Source organism: Aptenodytes patagonicus, chromosome Z, assembly GCF_965638725.1.
Source record: "Aptenodytes patagonicus chromosome Z, bAptPat1.pri.cur, whole genome shotgun sequence".
Taxonomy (NCBI): Eukaryota; Metazoa; Chordata; class Aves; order Sphenisciformes; family Spheniscidae; genus Aptenodytes; species Aptenodytes patagonicus.
In genome coordinates this window covers 25,111,951-25,125,790 of record NC_134982.1, presented here as the reverse complement: position 1 = coordinate 25,125,790, position 13,840 = coordinate 25,111,951, and the positions used below count along the sequence as shown (strand labels likewise).

Genomic DNA, 13,840 nt, shown 5'->3' with positions numbered 1-13,840 from the left:
GCTACGTACTCACTTCTGGAAAGCAGGCTACCTGTGTTTCTGCAATTTTTAATTATCATATCTGTGTCAAAGCAGTTGTAATTGCCAATGCCCACACAACATACATAGACGAGCTATTTATCTAGGCACAGACTGTATTGTAGCTTCTCAACACCACATGGGTTAGTACCTCATAGCTAAAAAAGAAATAGTGCATAGTCACACTGAAGTTCTAATTTGTTAGCTCCAGCTATGCTAGGTCATACAAATGTCCTTCCAATGCTATAGAGCATTTGTGGAAAAGTTAAGATAAAATTTACATGGAATACATTGGCTCAATGAAAATTAACATTGCTAGTAAATATCCCACTAGGAAAAAAAAAAAGTATTTCCACTAACATAAAAGACTTCGTGGATGCTGAGAAAGCCCTAGCTCCAAAACCAGTTAAAACGCAATCCAGTGGTACATGATTCTATTCACCCTATTTCAATGTTCATTCAACCTTGGTCAGAAGACCCTTGGGATTTTGCAAAACATAAATAAGAAAAGCGAAGCTACAGCAGTATACTTAAATTCACCATATATAGGCCATATCTCCACTGGAATGATTGAGGAGTCTGTAATTCCAAGAAGGGTGGTGTGTGTACTCATAAACCCATTATACAATTGCTTTGATGCCATTTGCTGCAAGAATGTTTCTTACTCTCGCATTTTTATTGAGCATCAGGGTTTTTCCGCTCTATTTCTATATTTGTGTATTTGAAGTTGCAGGGTTGCAGTGAACTTTAAATCCTGTGTCCATCAAATACTTTATTGGCAAATAGTAAATCTATTTTGTTTGTAATACTGTAAGTGACTCAGTTTCTGCTCTCCAGATCTGATGAAAAGGTGTGCTGATCCTGGTACATGGAGAAGCAACACTGGAGAACCAGTTACAAGCGTAACAGAATACTACTTTTTCATCTTCTAAGGAGAGTTGTATTTTGGTTTTGTTATGGGTTTTTTTAATACTGGTTGGTTATTGGAAAGCTTCAAGGAACAAAAGGGAAGGTTTGGATGCAGAGAACAAGTTGACTGACAGAGCTCCAGGTGCTAGGAACAAAATGGAAGATACACTGTTTATTTTTCCTTATACCCCTACACGTTGCATAGTCTGTCCTTCCAGCAGTCCCAATACGTCTTGGTCCTGGAACCAGCTGTGCTGCCCGGGAGGCCCAGTATTGCATACTGGCACCACTGTACTCTGCCTAATGCCATGTCAGCAGAATCCAACCTTACAGTTCCCATCTCTTTTCTATGCTGGCAAAACTCTCATTGCAGTCATAGACTGAGTAAGGACTACAGAGTTGTCATGGTTTAACCTCAGTCGGCAACTGAGCACCACACAGCCACTCGCTCACTCCCCCTTCCCCCCCCGGTGGGATGGGGGAGAGAATTGGAAGAGTAGAAGTGAGAAAACTCACGGGTTGAGATAAAAACAGTTTAATAATTGAAATAAAATAATAACAACAACAATAATGTAGTAGTAGTAATAATAATAATAATAATAATAATAATAATAATAATAATAATAATATACAAAGCAAGTGATGCACAGTACAATTGCTCACTACCCGCCGACCGGTGCCCAGCCAGTCCCCAAGCAGCGGCCCCCCCCCGGCCAGCTTTCCCCAGTTTATGTACTGAGCATGACGTCCCATGGTATGGAATGTCCCTTTGGCCAGTTTGGCTGTGCCCCCTCCCAGCTTCTTGTGCACCTCCAGCCTTCTCAGTCGGTAGAGCATGGGAAGCTGAAAAGTCCTTGGCTGGTGTAAGCACTGCTCAGCAACAACTGAAACATCGGTGCGTTATCAACATTGTTCTCATCCCAAATCCAAAACCCAGCACTGTACCAGCTACTAGGAAGAAAATTAACTCTATCCCAGCTGAAACCAGGACAAGAGTTCAACTTGACTTCATTTTCTCTTGATTTAGATTAAATAAAAGCACCTTCCTGCTCCCAAGTATTTAAATTACTTCCCCCCCCAAAAAAAAGGAACAGTTCAAACAAATACATTTCATCAGCTAATTAGCTGCATGTAATCAAATGCAAACCTCTAACATACATCAGCCTCAGTGCTGGTCCAAGGCACCAGGTAATGAACTGGACATGTCCTCAAAGTCAAAATGAAGCTATTTCAGATATGACTAAAAAGGCCCTGTAACCCTTACACGGAGTACCTCCTATTAATGTGTAAATAAGGAATCACATTCCAGTACATTTTAGCAGATTACTACTGCCTTAGGGTACTAAAATAGCAGTGGTAGGGTATTAAAAATAGTGGTGCTTTGTAGTAGGATTGTAACAAAGCCTGTAGCACACTGTATGTCTACATATGCAGTATTTCAAGCAATATCTGAAACATTACTGCGATAGCTCAAGAGGGGGTGCTCTAGCACTGAATTTTATACTGCAGTGCAGCATAGCGTAACTTCTTGAAGATGCTCTTCCTACACCAGCTATCACACTTGTACTTTTTGAAATTCCAGGACAGATTCTGGCTTGAATATTTCTGTTTCTCTACTGTAATTCCTTCAACAAGCCTTAAGGGGCTTGAACCTTTCTTGGAGATTTCTCTCTCAGGACATACAACCACCCTGTGTTCGCAGCAATGAAGGGCAACATTTTCAAAACAAGGTATTGCTACAGCAAATGCCAGACTGCAATTTGCAAAGTCTTGGTAAATGATACACAGAACCGTATTTAAAAAAAAGGAAGGTTTCCATCTATTGATTCCAAGTATTGTGCTGGAAAGGGTGTATTGTCAACAGTAGCGCAGTGATCCAAAAGCAAGAAGACCATGAGCTTTCTGGAAAGCTGGTGTTAAAGGTTATCAAATCACAGTGGTAAAGCCAAGTTTCTGTACAAGCCCAAAATCAGCATCCTGCCTAAGTACCCATCTAACAGCAGTGCCTCACTGCAAACTACTTTCATTCCTCTGTCTCACATTGCAACCTACCCACTTCCATGCACGCAGTCCTCTTCAGCCAGTACAGCCATTAATCCTTCATGATTTACACATCTGGTCTTCCACTCCATCTCAAAGTTACCTCAATTCATAGTTCACAGTACACAAGTTCACACCTTCATAATACAAAAAGGAATGGGGAGACTGAATCATACGCAATTTTCACCCCCTGCCCCCAAACCCCAAACCCCTCCTCCATCCAAATGTTGTCACAGCCTCCAATTAGCTAAGCACCAAGCAGCAGTAACATTTTACATGGTATAAATAATCATATTATCACAGCCAGAGATGTTTAATCACTGATGTTAGGCATTTTACATCTCGTGTGCTTGTAAGTCAGAAGATGAATCAACAGTGGAACCAGCAGGCTTGGACAGTTACCCCTTTATGCTCTTCTAAACTTGGGGTCGACAGGGGACAGGAATGATGCCTGCCTGCTTTCATAAAGCTCTTCAGAACTATGATCTAGAAGGCTGATATAGCCTCTAAAATAGTATTTTTTGCCTTTATGCTCTTTATAGATCGCTATTTGTCCCTCTCTATCAAGAGCATAAAGGCAAAAATTTCCTATCTTATAGGCAGAGGATGACACAAAAGCCATGAAACATGATCACTTCAAAAGGGATATGCTACTCTTTCCAATTGCAGTTATGAGCTACTCTTGGAATAAAGTTACACATCTAACAGAAGAAAAGAAAGTTCTTAAATAAAAGAAGTAGGATTTCTATGTTTTATTATCATCTACTGAATTACTACAGTCCTTACAACTATAAATTACCCCAGGTAAAAATGATGAAAGGGAATCTGATTTATTAGAACAAATTAACTTATGCAATACTTGGCTACCATCTTTCATGTAGCCATAAAAGCACAGTAAATGCCCATTTCTAATGCATTCAGTGCAATGCAATGACCCAGGTCTAACACTTTTCCATCAAAAGATTCTGAAGTATACTTTAAACTAATAAATACAGCATTGCCACGCTTCAGTTGAACAAAGCAAGTATTTTAAGTCCTGTTATAAAATGAGAAGAGTGAAGAACAGAGTGTATCAGTGACTTACTGCGTGTCCCACATTATCTGAGAAATGGCACTATAAAGCAGTCTCCAGCTCTCCCAGGCTCACACCATAAACGTACAGCTGTCATCTTTCCGTCCTCTTTGGAGATTAAGCAGCAGAACAAACATAGCACAGCCCTAAGGATCTTTAACGGATCAAAGGATCTCCTTGCTGGTACACATTAAACTTGGACAGATCAAATAACGCCTTACAATTAACGTCATAAATATCCAGTCAACATCTTTTGTAGAGGCCGGCCCCTCTTCTCTGCATCCCAATAAACTAATAACGTATCTACCCAAGATCTCCTCTGGCTAGAGGAGAATTTAACCGGGCACACCGAAACAAACCCAAAAGCACTGCGTGTTTGTTCCTGGTTAATATATACCATCTCATGACATCTTTCTATTTCTTCTGTATCATGGTTCATTCAGAAATACTGACCATTTTGCTTGAGGCTGATCTGTAACATGGGTTAGTATCATTTACAGCACAGTTCAGACAAGTCTAGTCCTTACTAGATAGCTAGTCTTGATGAGACCAGGCAGGATGACTGGGATGCCCAAGAGTTGAATACTTGTGAGGAAAATGCCAAGCTAGTAGAAAGACAAGTATTTAACAGCTCAGAAGACTTATTAAACGAGTCTTAGTAAAATAAGAAGAGCATCCCCTTAAAATTGAACGAAGCAGAGAAGCAATTGTGGAAAATGTTACCTCACCACAGTAGGACACAAATCTGATGAAAGCAGATGATTATACTATTGTTTAATGTTCACATTTCATGTGGACCAATGCACTTGCTTTGAACTTCTAAATACAGTAATCTGAATCAGCCCTTTAAAATATTACTTCAATAAAAATTAAAGGTTTTCTTTAGGCTCTATCTTTAAAAAGAAATGCAAGATTTCTAGAGAGAAAAACTGAAGGAGAAGCACAGTCTTCCCCAGGTCTGATACTGAAGCAGCACACTTAACAAAAGACTAGCACTAACACCCATGTCTGCCTGTTTTCTTAAAACAAATAGGCAAAACAAGCCACGTATACAAAAAAGTTTGATTTTAAAAGACTGTCACTTTTTTAGTCAATTTTCAATCACCTTCTCTAAAAAGAATTTCTTTTTAGTGAGCAATTACTTAAGGAAATTAGGTAGTATATAGTATCAATAGGTAATATATGAATTTGAACCATTGCTAAGACATCTCAATATATTTCTCAGATCTGTTTTCCCCTGCTTTCACATTCAGAGGAGCAGCATGGTGATATGCAGTTATCCAGACCATGGATGTCTTGACTAAATCACCCGATCAGTAGGAGTTAAACCAGCCACAAGTCTCACTACCGACATGACTGCTCTCAAAAATCACAAGGTAAGATCCCTACTGAGCAAGTTAAAGTCTGTTGAGAAGCACATCTCAAAGTTTTTCTCCTTAATCATTGCTGTTTATTCAGATTCTTACACATTATACAAAGCAAGAGAAGCTTAAGCACTGAAAACAGTGAATTTTAATATGAAAATATCCATGACAATAAATTGACATGTACTGTTAATGTCAGAAGCTCTGCATGAACTCCTGATCCTACTTCAAAAAAAAAGAGGAATTTTGACATACACTTCTATACAGCCCCATTTATGAACTCACTGTTTAAAAGTGACAAGCGCTCCCTGGTGGAACTATGTTAGTTTTCTCTGGAGAAGAAAATCCCCTGCTCAGCCAGGGAATTCATAAGCCTCTTCTGTAACTAAACAGTGATGATACATTCAATTACTTAACGCCTCACCACCTTTCCTGTAATATTCTTGTCAGTATCAGTCCAACAGACTTAGTTACAAAGCACTTGACTCTCTGGGGCAGATGTAGCCTAAAAAAAAAAAAAAAAGATAGAATTGCTTCACAGCCATTTGCTGTATCTCATCCAAATTTAGTGGAAGTGAGTTTATGACACCATTAAAACTTTGGGACATTGTTTATTTACAAAAATAACAACAACGTAATAGCAGCATTTAACATTTCTTTACTTGTACCACTTCATAGTTGCTTAATTAATGCAAAAATATACTCTACCAACATGGAACAAGTTTGGTTATATGTTTATTAAACTTAGAAGACCAGAAATATCAAACTTAGAGAAGGGAAATAATATTTTTGCTGCTGTAGTGCTTAGGTTCCCCAGGTGTATCTGAACCGACTGTGATAGGTGCTGTGTGTAACAAATGAATCATAGCTCCTCTATCGGTGGGAAAAATGCCGGAAAGGCTCTACTGATAGACTACATGAACTATGCATGTCAAATTACTCTCTTGATGTTTCCAGAGCAGTTTGCTCATTCCTTTATTATGAAAATTATGTATTTATGAAGTAGCAATTTCTAAGTGGCCCATGATTTACTCATCAGTGCAGCAGTAGTTCTAAGTCTTTGCACTAAAGAAGGTTTTATTGAGTAGAGCAACAACAACTTCTAAGAAAGCTACTTAACTGGCAGCCTCATTAATGACACCAAGGACTGAGTGAAGGGAGATGAAATGATTCTTCTACCATTACTGAGAAGTCCTTCAGGCCAAAAAAGACACACGTAACCTTTTCAATGGGAGAAAAATGATTTCATTAACAAGATTAGTACGGAACATACTTTGTACACCAAAAATCTCTCGTCTTGTGTCAAATTTGGCACTAGATTAAAATGCAATGAATTTTAAAAAAAAAAAGTGTAAGCTGAAACTTTCCAGAAGAAAATATATAAACAGGTAAAAACTCATTTTTGCTGTCCATGTTCTCCTGTATTAAGCTCAACAACCATAAAACTGTCATGAGAATTTAAAAAAAGATTTTCTTTTGCCCTCTTGTATAGTAAGAGTTCACGGTAAGGTTTCAGAAAACATTGTGAAAATTGAAGTTCGTAGATAGCTTCTCAACTGTAATAGTTACTTAAACAATACAGAATCGAAGTGTTAGAGCTGTGTCTCCTCAAACTAGAGGGAAAGTAGCTGCCTCCACATATTGTCAGACAAGTTTATTAAGCTGTTTTATATTGAAGAGAATACAGAAAAAAACCCCATACTGACATGCTCAGATCCTGCAACAGGACTTACCTACAAACGAAGCATTCTTGAATTTGAAATAAAAATAAACACTGCATGCAAAGACATTTTTTAAAAACTTAAAATTAAACACAACTGAAAGTGTGTTACACTCTTACATTAAAAAAAAAAATCCCTTTTGTACAGTGATTTTAGTTTTCAATATTATTTTAATTACACTTTTCAACATATAAAAATAAACCTAAGGTACAGGCTGAAAACTTTTTTTCTGTTTACATATTAGCAAACAAAATTAAATTTTAGATTCTCGTTAGGTAATAACACTTAACGATATCTACAAATTTCAACTGTCCACACTCCACTCTCTGGTGAGAAAACTACATCTCTCTGATCTAAGCGCCTACTGATTTACACTATTTTAGCCATTTACAGATCTCAGCATTTGTGTCACTAAGTCCAATTCTCACTTTTAAAATTATGGTAACACCAAAGGCAATAATCAATTGCTATAAAACTCAAAGTACCACCAAGTGGCAGGTGGGACCCAGAATACGCCCCAGTTTGCAAATCATTGTTCAGAATTCACATCTTTAAGATAATTTGTTTTACCATTATAATGCAATTTTCACACTAATATTTACAAAATTCAAGATTATTTTTGTCTTTTTTTTCTCTAAGTGAATGCCTAGCAAAATTAAAATACGTGAACTCTAGCCTTGTTTCATTACAAACTAACAAAAAGACAAGTGATGCAGAGATGCTTCAGACCTAGCAGTAGAAGATACACACATCACTACGGCATTACTGCTTGCAATGGTCATACACGTGAATGAAAAAAATAACACAGTAACAGGGACAGGTATGAAGTACACAATAATTTCTATCATACAAAGTAGCCTTTACTTATTATCTCTTCCTTAGACCAAAATGAAAGAAATCCCCAAATCTAATAACTATTACAAAATACCACTACAAGCTAAGGGCAACAGAGAGAAGCTACCATGTAACAGATTTGCAGAGTTTCAAAGTAATTTCAGGCGTTGCCTAAGGTGTAACTGGGCCAGAGAACACTAGCAAGCAATGCAAAGCATGCTGCAGACTACAGAAATTTACCTTCTTTGCAGCAGAGTAAACACTCAAGTGGCCACAGCTCATTTCAGAATCCCAGCTGCGCAGAGGTTGCTGCTGTTAGCCAGCTAATGTAAAGCTAGTTCAGACGTATCTATGTGAAACTGCCATCAAAAAAATTATCAGGTGACCAATGAGCAGGTAGAACCCACATCTCACCGATTTCTCAGGTATGCTTCAGATGTTTCTAGTTTCCAGCTGAAGTGCTTTTTTCCCCTCTTAGTTAGAATCATGGAATAGTTTGGGTTGGAAGGGACCTCTAAAGGTCATCACATCCAAGTCCCCTGCAACGAGCAGGGACATCTTCAACTAGATCAGGTTGCTCAGAGCCCCGTCCAGCCTGACCTTGAGTGTTTCCAGGGATGGGGCATCCACCACCTCTCTGGGCAACCTCTGCCAGTGCTTCACCACCCTCAGCGTAAAAAATTTCTTCCTTACATCTAGTCTAAATCTGCCCACCTTTAGTTTAAAGCCATTCCCCCTTGTCCTGTTGAATAGTCAAAGTTCTAATTCTGAAATATGAAAAACAATATTCCTTATGTACCATACTACTATCAGTGTTTGCAAACAAATGTTCATCCCTCACACCTGTGTAAACCTATTGACTTCAATGAATTTATCTAAGTCCCAGCCACCTCTATTTTGAGCTTGGAATTGTTTCATCCACCAGCAGTAGTCTTCTGCTGCCTTCTTCTTTCAAAATCCAAAGAAAAGTCCTATCCGTTATTCAGAAACACTGTTGTGAACTAACTGTGGTCACTAATGGAAGCTTATGCAGATGTGTTTTACATGGTCTTAGCAAAATGGCACCATATCATCACTTTTCTGAGCAATTACGAGTCACAACATTTTCAAATAAAGGCTGACTCAAATTAAATTACATTTAAAACAATACAGCTATCATGAACTACATTGTTCTCAAAACCTCCACTCAATTTAATCTCATTTATAAAGTGCAAAATCAAACAATCTGACAATGCAGCTCAGCATGCAAACTTTTTAACGATGAAGGCGATGGACTTCCAGTGGAAGATGGACACATTCAATGGATGATGCACACAATCCTGTTGGAGCAAGCCGGAACTTCATTACTGTGCTACACTACTGGTTTAAAAATGAGCTACCCTCTGCAGAGACAGGCATTTTACAGTGTAATAGTTCTCTAGTAGTGGCTTTTTAGGAAGAAGGGAATTGTAAAACACCTAATACAGACAGCCAGAACTTAACTACCTCACAGTATTTACAAAGCAAAACCAGAAAATACAGCATTTGTAAGAAAATATGACTTGAGATGGGGAGGAAATGCGTTTGGTAGTCGGTTGTTTTGGGGTTTTTTTTGCCTTTTTAAAAAAAAACTTTTTGTAAGGGAACCATTAATTCACATACAATATAACAATGTGCTGCATATGGACTCACACACTGTAAGTTAGCTAGTAAGACTGCCATCCTTAACTATTAATTTCCAAAGGCATGTTTCCTAAGCTAACCGTACACAATCCTTTACATATTCTGTAACTGATATATAGTAGAGCTATGCAATTTCAGGATAACAAAACTCAAGAAATCAAACTAGTATCAGCTGAAACATGATTTCTAATTCCTCCCAAAGGAGAAACTCAGCTTTTCAAAGGTATTATAAATATATATTTTCACTGGTATCCACATTTCAAATCAAAGAAGCTGCGTGAATAAGACCAGATCAACTAAAAATATTCCCTTAATAAGTATGTACCAGCAGAAACTTCCCTCTAAAATACTTAATTTTATTAGTGAAATGGTACCAAAGATAACAAGTATACAAACAATCTCTTTGCTCTATGCTACTTACACATCATAAATAAGACAGCTGTTGTTGCAAGACACAATCCTTCACAGTATTCCTGTAAGCATACAGATTTGTCATTCTTTTATCAGAATAAGCTGTTTACCAGCCAACAGCATGTGGCTTAAACATCACAAAAATGACTGTCTATACTTTACATGGTAAAGCATCTTCTATAGTCTTAAATGTACACAGTGGCAAGAACATTAAATCCTATCGAAAATGAAGAGTGATTAAGCAGCTTCACAATCAAACTGGGTTTCATTACCTTAGGAATTGGGCAAATTTTTCATTCCCTGTAATATGCTTTTTTTTTTCCCCAGAAGAATTAACTATGCAAAGGAAAAGAAAAACAAATTGAAAGCAAATAGCTAATACGCTATTTTTTTTTTAACTGAGAGAAATAACTCTTCCCATGAGATAAGGCAATTAAGTCATTTGATTGTATTAAGTTGTATTAAAAATAATCTACTCGATTTTAGGTATAAGTTTTAAAGGTATGACTCTTAAGAAATCTCATGTAACTGATTAAATTAGTTCAGAGAACACAAGCCATGTTTTACCTTGACAAAAATAATTTGCTTTGTCATTCTCTTCTTACACGCTTTCTCCCCCAAAGAATGAAAAAAGAATCTCTACCATATAACTCCTGTGTAAATTAGAACTTTTCTCCCCAAATTATTTATCCCCCCTTCTTTGCATACAATTCCTTTTATATCAGGTATCAGAGAAGATGACGGTGAGGTAACAATTAAGGCCATCCAAATGTAGATTAAATGTCTAAAGGGCTGTCTTTGATGCAGGTGATCAGAAAATGCTTTGTATTCCGCTACTATTTTGTACAGTGGTGGTCCCCAAATTGCATCTTTGCTTTCGTCTATAAATCTCTTCTAAAAATAAAAAGTAAAAATGGAGCTTTAGTATTTTAACAAGTGAATCAACCAACAGTTCTGACAAATCACTTGCATTCTTGTCTACAGTATGGTGGTGGCAAAATAGCAATAGAGATCATGTAAGATTTAGCTGAAAATGAGTAATAGCACATATAAATTTCTAGAAAATACCACATTTCAAGAAGGCACTAAAGCTTCTGCTTGTGCTCCCATATTTTTTTAAGCAAATAAGAAAAACTTATTTTCATAATGGCACCTGTACTATTTGCAGCTGAACAGACACACTGCAGTACGGCTCAAAACAAAGCTGTAAGTTCTGATAATATAAAGATGTGCTCACTTCTGGAAGGACAAAAGAAAACAACAAAACAAAACAACCCCAAAATAACCCACTAAGCTAACCTATTATCTATAACATGGCAATGTTCCTTTTAGGAACAGAAAAGTAGCATGCATTGTTCAAATACTTTAAAAGAAATACTAATTTTAGGGATATTAGTAAGAAATTCTTTTAAATAATAAAACCTAAGAATCTCAAGCTGTGAGCAAATGAAAAACATACTAGTCAGTGGGTATTTAGCATAAGAACCGTAAAACTGTGTTTATGTTTAAAAACCCTTTTCCTAGAGTTGTCATTTGCAACAAAAGAAAGTGTGTATATTTATGCACCATTTCCAAGCACATCAAACAGTACACATTGTTTTTGTGGATTTTTTAACCCACAAGGTAAAACTATACAAAATTCATCAACAAGCAGTATTTTAAACAACCTTCAATGCATATCTTCAGCTTTTTTTGGGTAGTACAGGTTTACATCTTTCAGTTTCTACTTATTTGTAACAGCTTATGGCAAAACTTAACATAAATCATTTTACAAATAAGTACAGCCATCATGGAAATGCATGGATTTTCAGACATGAATAGTTCTGATGGCATCTGCCTTTTCATGGTATAACTACTGGTCCGTGCTCTCTTGCTTTACAGCAAGAAGACAACAAAGCTATCACAAGAATTGGAAGAGCTACTAGTACTATCAACACGTTCAGGTTGATTGCTTTAACATTTTCTTCCTCATTCTGGGAAATAAAGGCTTTGGATTTCATTCCTTAGTTGAAGCAGAGGTCCATTCTTTGCTTTAAACCTCTTCCATTTTAATTGAGAGGTTTTCTTCATTTGGTTGACAGTTCCCATTCTGCTGTAGTTTGACTTCATCTGTCCTTTGTGTATCTCTGTTGTCTACTTCCTTGTCAGTTTCTGAATTCTGATCCTCTTTAGTGTGATCTTTGTCCTACCAAAGATAAAATTATTTTACAAAAAAATCATTCTTAGCATTAGGATTATAGGGTACGACTTCCAACCAATTCTTGGTATTTTTATTGTCTCAATTTTTACATGCCTATCTTGTCTCACAGCAATTTTTCAAATAGAGGTGTCAGTTTCTTTTCTTTTTTTTTTTTTTTAAAAAAGCTTTATTTTCAATTGGCTGAAGTCAGGCACTTGTAACAACCTGTCATCCAAGAAATCATTGCCATAAAGTGATCTGTCTTTATCATCAATATCCAGAAAAAACAGAACAAGCAGCATCATGGAACCTATGAGAAACAGCTCCAGAAATTAAGATTTTACCATATTTTCTAAATAAAATAGGATTAAATTTTTTCTTTCGTATTTTTTGTCAGGTATCCGATGCATTTTAAGAGAGTTGTTGGGTAAGTTAATTACTTAAGAATGTGGACAGTCACCTAAACCAGCTGTTTTATAACAGCTGAATAATTCTCAGTACAACAAACTACTCTTTAAAGGCACGCTGCTTTTTCAAATTCTAAGATTAAACGATTTGAAGATGTTTCTTTTCTTAATCACTCCACTTCCTATTTTGCAGGGGAAAATCCCACACCACTCTTCCCCAACTCTTCAACTTTACTCCTGCAGAGTCCAATACGCAGACCTGGACCAAAGCAACCACGGAGAGGCTGAACTGCAGAGTGAAAGTTTACTAAAAAAGTAATACTTTCAGCTTGACAGCCAAGCTGTCCCTGAACACTGCTCCTTAGTTACACAGTCTGCTTCCTGCCTGCTCATACGTATAGGCAGCCAGCCAAGTCCTAATATATGGCACAGAACAGGAAAGAGAAACCAAAACAAAGTGTTTCCGTAACCTATTCACACAAGCTCCTATAGGTCCAGTAAACACAGAGACTTATTAAACTTGCCCGCTAACACCAACTGTATGTCTCCAACTGGCAAAAGCTAAACCCAAATGGTAATAATTTGGTAAGGAGAAAAAGAAGGGAGGAGGAAAAGAAAGAAAAAGAAAGGAGGGAATTTCAATAATGGCTCCACTAGCACCACATCACTCTGCTTATCACTTGGTCACACAGCTTACCTTCAAAGTAGTGGTGCTTTTGTCAGATTTCTCCTTTCCCTCTTTTTCTTTACTACTTTTTTTCTTGGAGGTGGAGCGTTCTCTTTCTCTTCTTTCATTGTTTGTATCTCTTTCTCTTTTTTTTTCTTTCTTGTTTCTGTTTAAGAAAATTTTTACTCAAATCAGAATTTGATCCAACAGCAACAATCTTCAAACCATTTAACTGCAAACTAAACTCTCATCTGTGGGTTTTCCAAAAAAACCCAAAATGTAACAAAAACCCCTTCATAAAGACAAGGGAATTTTTTGACTGAAGAGAGCTAAAGAATGCATGTGTTCAGTATGCACGGTATTTGCAAAGAGAACACCAAATTAATCTGTATCTGATGAAGGGCTTTTATTTATTGGAAGCAAATTTGCATTGTTGACAGATCTGAAACTCTCTAGTTGAAAGCATACCAAAGCTCACATCCGTGAAGGTTTTTGGTTTGGTTTGGTTTTGGTTTATATTAAAACTGTATCATACTGACCAACTGAAATCATCTGA

The 13,840-nt window shown here is 37.0% G+C and overlaps 1 protein-coding gene across 2 annotated transcripts in view; it reads right to left on the bottom strand.

The window, feature by feature from the left end:
* Nucleotides 1–5,998: 5,998 nt before the first annotated feature.
* Nucleotides 5,999–13,840, bottom strand: part of SREK1 (splicing regulatory glutamic acid and lysine rich protein 1) — a 42,459-nt gene continuing 34,617 nt past the window's right edge. For both annotated transcript variants that reach the window (XM_076362904.1, XM_076362905.1), the window contains exons 11-12: nucleotides 13,315–13,450; nucleotides 5,999–12,216 (exon numbers count right to left, since the gene is read on the bottom strand). In XM_076362904.1, coding sequence (XP_076219019.1) covers nucleotides 12,064–12,216; nucleotides 13,315–13,450 — 289 coding nt within the window. In that variant the 3' untranslated portion in view covers nucleotides 5,999–12,063. The remainder of the gene's footprint in view (nucleotides 12,217–13,314; nucleotides 13,451–13,840) is intronic.